The sequence below is a fragment of the Zingiber officinale genome, chromosome 1B (assembly GCF_018446385.1).
Source record: "Zingiber officinale cultivar Zhangliang chromosome 1B, Zo_v1.1, whole genome shotgun sequence".
Lineage (NCBI taxonomy): Eukaryota > Viridiplantae > Streptophyta > Magnoliopsida > Zingiberales > Zingiberaceae > Zingiber > Zingiber officinale.
In genome coordinates, this window is record NC_055986.1 from 148358744 (window position 1) to 148366162 (window position 7419).

Sequence of the window (7419 nt, forward strand, 5' to 3'; positions counted from 1 at the left end):
GAACAACAACACCACAGTGGTATTGGATTTTGAAAATTGAGCAACACAGTGATGTTGGTTTCGGAAGTCCAGCACCACGGTGATGCATTCTTGAAATTCAGAACCACCTTGTTCAAAATATTAGAGAATTAGAATTGCTTTTTGGAGTGGTGTTGTTCTTTGAAATCTAGCACCAAGATGGTGCTAGTTTATGAAATTATGTCTCATAATGGTGCTGATTCTTAAAATTTAGGATGTGTTGTTTGAAATCCAACATGTGTTGGTTTTTAAAATCCAATAAATTTTGATCAAAACTCATCGATGGATTTACAAACCCTAAAACCTAAATAAAGTGGTTGTTAGAAACCATGAAACCCTAAACCCAATACAAAAACAAAGACATGTGCAAGAGATGGGGACTACATTAGAAACTGAATACATACCTTTGGATATGATCGAGATGGAGAGGTTGAAACACCTTCTTGTGCCATTGTAAATTAGGAGCACATTTTACAATAGGAGAAGAGGGAAATGACTAGCGTTGGCGTCAGGACACAAGATGATAAGACAAACTAAATGCTAAACTCGAATGGGAGAAGGAAAACTTATAAGTAGATGAGTTTTGATGAAAATCCTAACTCACTTATCACGAGCTAAGAGGTGAAAAAGATGATTTATATGTAGGATTTCGACTGTTGAGGTTTTCGTGGATGAGAGAGAGATTGCTTTTGAAAGGTTAAAATATTTATTTTCCTCGAGGAGAGAGAGAAGATATTTGCTTTCCCGCACATAAAGATGCCAAGATTACGTGCATTCGAATCAATGAAACATTGCCCTCTTTTAAATGTTAAATGTGACTCAGATACCTTAGAAAACATGAATGAAATCAACTATTAACTGGAGGAGTAAAATGAGAATGAGATGAAATTTACTATTAAAATCAAATCAATTTAAAATTGATTAATTTAATCGATTATTAAATTAATCAAATTTTTTTAATAGATATATTGATAATATTACAATTTTTTTTACTAGATATAATGACGATGTTACCTAGTGATATTGAACAGTCGAATCAAACTCTCACTAATTTATCATCTGATTCAGATATATTAATAGATTATAATCTAACATTTAACATTCGATTCAGATATATTAATGGATTATAATCAAACGACTGATAACGTTTCAATTTAATAAGTTTACCGAATCAAATAAATAAAAAAAACGAATATTTAAAAAACCTAAAATTTTAAATTATCCGTATCGAACTTTCGTATTGATTAGTTAATTAGATCTAGTGGATTTTACTACCCCACATACGTCTCAGTCACCCATTTAAATGATATCATATTATGTTTCCTTTTTTATGTTTTAAATCTAAAAAAAGGTTTAGATCAAAACCGAAATAATTCTAATCAAACAAATATACATTTATGATTTCAGCTAAATCAAAACAGAACTAAAATTTTATTCGAAACGATTAGCTTTGCATGAAGAAATTGCATATCCATTCTTTAAAGAAGCTAGAAATCAATTTTCATTACAAAACAGATGTCACTTATGGTACACAATGCTTCAGATGTCAGTCAACCTTATGCAAAGTTTGCCTTTGTTGCAATCCAACCATAACGAATCCAACCATAATGAGAATTTAACAGAGCTGCATGCTTTTGGCATTTTATTCAATCAATCTCTTTCCGTTTCTTCAGGGAAAGAAACTAGAAACAGATACATAATCCTGATTGAGTTCGAGAGCAAGATTTATATCCAAGGAAACATAGGTATGGTCGTATTCGACTAACTCAGTCAGCACCTTACAGATATCTAAATCAGAGACACAAGAAAAAACATTGCTGCAACTTTAGTACCGTGGACAAACATAAACGATGACTTCAGTTGATTGGCGATCGACAAATAAGATCCGACATCATTGATATGCTGCAGCATCAGTTAACCATTGATTCCGAAGATCCGGACCTTGTGCATGTTGGGGAACTTAGCAATCACCAATACCGCCACTGCAAGAGTATTCAGGAATAGCATTGGGTGTCGGTAGTCAGTTGTGTGTGAGGCTATAAGATACCTGCCCAATCCAGAACACACACATAAAAGTAGAAACAAAGGGAAGAGATGAGAATAATTGTGCTCGAGTTTTTTAAACAGTCAAGTAACTTGAGTCTCAGTTGGTTATTAAAGTTCTTTAGAAGAGTTCTACAGGATTAAATTGACCAAGAACCATGAATCTAGTAGCTAAACAACCATAACCCTCTTCTATCATGCCCTGTATTATCATGCAAGAGTTTCTACATGCAATCACATGAACAGTAAGAAAAGGAACACTACCAATAGCAAATAATTAGGCTACATTTTTCAACCTTTGCAACACCTTTTCAGGTTCAAATCATAATTTATGTCGAGCTCAGGCTATGTTTGTCAATTCCAGTTCAAGAATTTGACTGAGGTACGGATCGAAATGTCTGATGCATGACACAACTAGTTCTAAAATTCCTTATGCGTGATCCGCACAGATATAAGGGGTAAATGAAGATATCAAAAGTTTAGTATAAACAGTCGGGACAAGTGTATGTCAGACCTTGTTTTCAAATATAGCATTTCTTGCTGCATTGCAAGATTTAGCAAAATATCAGATTAAATCTAACAGCTACAATCAAATGTTCTTGTTTTTTTATATTACCAAACAACAAAGATTAGAAAAAAATACAATTTTCTACCAACAAATTTTCTTTCTTTTATTGCCCTACCATACCCCTCCTCTTTTCTTTAGTGGGGCTGACAAATTTCAGCTATGTTACTCGTACTTGTTTACAGGCATAACCTGGGTGTGAATCCGAGTGTCTGATGTGGATGTTTATTACAAGTTTTTAGATGAATAGGAATATCTAGTAAAGTTTTCAGCATTGATCTAGAATCTAGATATTTTCAGTAAGTTATATTCCTATGCATTAGTGATTAGCAAGTTGATACTATATCAAAAATACACCAACATACTTGTTCCACTTCTGTTAGCCGACCCTACCTAGTGGAATAATGCCTAGTTGTTGTTGTATTAATTCATGTTTCAAGTGCCATACTCTTGTATAAATCATACAATATTTGATGCAATGACATATCTCCCAACTCTTCTTTGTTAATTCACTTGGTTATTCTTGAATATTGGGTTTTCGGTCCCACCATCATGTGGTACACACCAACTTATAAATGAAGAAAATTAACAAAGATCAATATCTAAGCAAACAGTTTCTGGTACAACTAAACTAAACCAGCATTAGTTCTTATAGACCTTGGATATGTTCCATCTTCCTGACTTTCTCTTTGAAACTAAATGCTAAAACAGGGCTTCCAAGAATCTAGCCTTGAACTACTCTGAAATAGGTGAATCACCAAATACAGCACAAGTGAATCTAGTTTTTGGTTTCATCCCTGTTATGCCTGCTTCAGAAAATCATTAGACAGAAGCTTCCAACCCTGAAAATTGTGCTAGTTCCACTTTTAATTGGCAAACCTTGCATGGAATCCCAATCCCAAAATCACTCTTTCCTAAGGTCACTTGCTAAAGGGAAGAGCCAACTTTGATCACTATGAAAAGGCAAGGTAGAGAGAGGTGATTTCAACTTGAACAAAAACAGAAATTGGAAACCGCATTCTCTAATCATGTGCTCTATACTTTTCCGAGGTAAATCTAATATGGGAATTTAGAAAAGAAGATAGATAAACACACCTAAAAGACAAAGTTGAATGTGCTAAACAACTATTTGAAGAACTTACTAAAATACATGAATATCATCTATGGAAATTGCATGTTGTGAATTTTTCTAAATTTCCACAGAAGAGGGATCCTGGGGCATGGGTGCCATAAGCAAATACAGAACCAAAATTTGACTTATGAGAATTGCAACAATAAACATAAACAAGCTTATAATTGCAACAATAAACATAATCAAGCTTAGAATTGCAACAAGAAACATAACAAGCAAGTGGTAGCAGTTAACACCATCTTGCCTATTGACATAAATAGCAACTACCAAGATAGTTATCATGTGGAAAATTGAAACCATTGGCGGAATTTAGAAGCATAATACTTACAGGACAACAGGTACCACAGTCAAAAATTTCCTGTTACGTGTTAGTTGCTTGCCATTATCTATCTGCTCCCACCAGGTCAAGTTATTATATATACCCTGATCTTCGGCGAAGGGAGTACCCTTTTTCCAGTGGAAGAAGTAATATGTGACCTGACAAACAATCCAGTTAAAAATTACACGCAGAAAGGCAAAAAGGCCACATATGAGAATATTCGCAATTAAGTAAACATGGAAAACTTGTAAGCAAACAAGATCGGGATACACAAAAATCAGTTAATTCTTAGGAAATTGACCTATCTCAGATCAAGATAAAATAGCAGGTGTAGATTGCAAGGACAACGTGCTTGTGGATCAGTAAGTGCAGCGATTAAAATACCTGAACATTTCATAAAGAAGAAAGACATATCGAAGCATCCTGAAACCAACACAACACAAATCTTTTACTTAAATTGCTCACGAAAATAAAGAGGATGCCAAATTGTAATTACTAATCCCAACTCCTCCACCGCATTGCATAGCATCGATCAAACCTAACCAGTTTGGAGAGGGAAAAAACGATCATTTGGCCATCAAAAAATGTTCCTCCGAGGTTATTTCTAAAATGCTCGCACCTTTGATCCATATGCTATGTTCTGTCATCGAATCAAATAAGCCACAACATCTCCAAACTCAACAATCAGAAACCCTACTTTTGTGAACATTGGGAACGAGATCATGAAAGGGGCAAAAGATCAAAACATTGGGGATGAGGAAGGGAAATCGGTGCCACATACCGAGAAGTGGAAGAGATTGACGACGGTCCAAGCCATGCCAGCGGAGCAGCCGAAGAAGGAGAGGACGAGGAGCCAGGAGAAGAAGAGGATGAATATGTAGGTGGTCCAGACGCCGGGGTACATGAACCACTCAGTGTTCTTGTTCAGATCCGGAGGAGGCACCGTGTGCACGTAGAGCTTCACCATGGCGTCGCCGCTTACACCTCCTCCTCCGTCAGGGTGGTCAGATACGGAGCTTCTGGGCGAGAGGGGGAGAGGAAAGGGGAAGGAGAGGAGGATTTATACCAGAAGGAGAAATGGAGAAAGGATCGATGGTTCAAAGGTTGGCGTTTGGCTGTTGGTGCGAGCAGGCGTGGAATCCGTTGCTGGGTCTCCGTCGGCGTCTGCGGACGAGATCAGACGGCAAGGCAAGGACGAAGCCAATTCTTTCGCTTTCCAACATGTGAGCAAATTGCAATTCACCCCTTACATTTTATTTATTTACTTTTCAACACATTTCCTAAAATTTCGATCGCGTCTAAAACCACTAAGATCAACAGCAGCATTGGCATGCCCTAATACGAGAGAGACGCATGCCGGAGGCGGAGAGAAATCGATTGATTTGCGCAAAGAAGAAGGTGGAGGAGGAAACAGAGATGGACCTCCATCTCGCGGAAATCTCACAAAGCTTCGTTCAGGAGGCGACCATGGGCCACGAGGACTTGGAAAGCTCCAACGACGAAGGGAGGGAGAAGTTCAAGACCATGGGAGGAAGATGGAGAGCAACAATCATTGTGAAACTGGACCCGCCTCTGACTGATGATACAGACTGCGATTTCTTCATTGCAAAACTGGAGAGCTCGGATGAGTACAATCATATGCTCACTGATGGACCTTGATTATCTCGGATCGCTATCTACCAGTTCCTTCGTCGATGAACTCCCAAGAAGTCCAAAGCTTTCAAAGCTTAACAAATAGAGAAATTTAAGAGATTTTGATAAGTTGGCAGATGTTTGGCCGGTGATGGAGAAGTCTGAGAGGCCTTATTAGTAAGGTGTCAGATGTCATGGAGATGGACGCCTTAATAGGTGTGGGTTTGTACTCACAAAGATAAATGAGATTTTATTATTATTATTGTTAATTTAGGTAGCCAGACGATTAATTCCGAAGGCATACGACCTTTTCTCCTGATTTATCTATTAGATAAATGTGAAGGGATATCATCCGTTCCATGGGAGTTAGGATAAATGAGATATTTAATAATAGAGAGAGTAAAAAAATCTTTAAAAAATTTAAGGATAGATATATAAATTTATAATTTTTTTTTTATTTTTATAGATCCATTACTTAATATGTCTGTCTTTAAATTTTTTTAAAAAATTTCTTTTCTCTACATGTCATTTTCCTTAGTTTAATATAATGACTTAAAGATTCACAACAAAGTCAATTTAAAGACAAGAGAAAGAGTGATACACAGTGGTACAGTAGGGTAGCTAGGATTTTAAACTAAGAGAGGTGATTTTTAAAAATTTTAAAATTTAGTATAGGTTAATTTTCATAATCTAAAATCTAAATTTTAAATTTAAGAAGGCAAAAATGTAACGCCCAAAAATTCTCGAAATACTTTTAGAAATATTCTATGATTTTTCTGGAATTTTAGGATATTTTTACAGAATTTTTAAAATAGCAGAAGTATCAAAAATTAAATAGAATCGTAAAATAGCTTAAGCGGGAATTGAACCCGAGACCTATTGGGTTCTATGACTTAAGGTAAACTCTAGTAACCAAGTAAACCCAGCAAGACCGTGTTGAAAGGAAAGGGGAACAATTATATTTATATTTGAGTTGGGCTGAATTACCCACTTAATATAAATAGGGAATTTAAGTGAGGAATTATTATTTTCTTAAACGATAAAACTTTTCCCTCAAACCCTCACACATCCGCCGACCCATCTCCCTCACCCTCTCGGCGCCCAAGTCCAAGGAACCTAGGGTTCCGTCCAAAGGCCATAGGAGCACCTTTCTGACGACGACTCCGACACGAGGACGCTCCTCTCCGCGAGAGGAACACATAGACGCAAGGAGATCGTCGAGAAGATCGTCTCCACCGGAAATTTAGCGATTAGAATCGTAAGAAAACTAGCGCAGGAGGTAAGAAACTCCTCACCTGCAGTATAAGTAGCTTTCGTGTGATTGCATGTTTTAGTTTAGTAGTTTATGGATTTTTGGCGCATAGGGTGTGCAACAGCGCACACTAAGTGCTCAATAGTATGTTCAGCACCATTAAAATGCGACTTAGGCATTTTAATAGTTAGCTAAATGCGATAGAAGCATTTAATTAGCATATGCAGTTTCTCTACAGCTTATATGGGACTACGGTCCAATAGGTGGGCTCCTACAGTCGCCTCTAGGTTCAGACAACCTAGCCCTAGGTTCAGATAACCTAGAAATAGCCAAATAAGAAGAATTTAGCTATAACCAGTATTTTATTTTAGCAGTGGCACTGTACTGGATTATATATCCATTGGGTTGGGCTCCCACAGTCGTCCATAGGTTTAGATAACCTAGTAAACCCTACTAAA

The 7419-nt window shown here is 36.9% G+C and overlaps 1 protein-coding gene across 1 annotated transcript; it reads right to left on the minus strand.

The window, feature by feature from the left end:
* Window positions 1–1626: 1626 nt before the first annotated feature.
* LOC121984646 (ORM1-like protein 3) lies at window positions 1627–5374 on the minus strand. Its single transcript, XM_042537706.1, has 3 exons — window positions 4859–5374; window positions 4087–4235; window positions 1627–2065 (listed from the first exon to the last, which is right to left on the minus strand). The coding sequence occupies exons 1-3, from the start codon at window positions 5042–5044 to the stop codon at window positions 1933–1935; spliced, it is 468 nt and encodes a 155-aa protein (XP_042393640.1). The 5' UTR covers window positions 5045–5374; the 3' UTR covers window positions 1627–1932.
* Between the last annotated feature and the right edge of the window lie 2045 nt (window positions 5375–7419).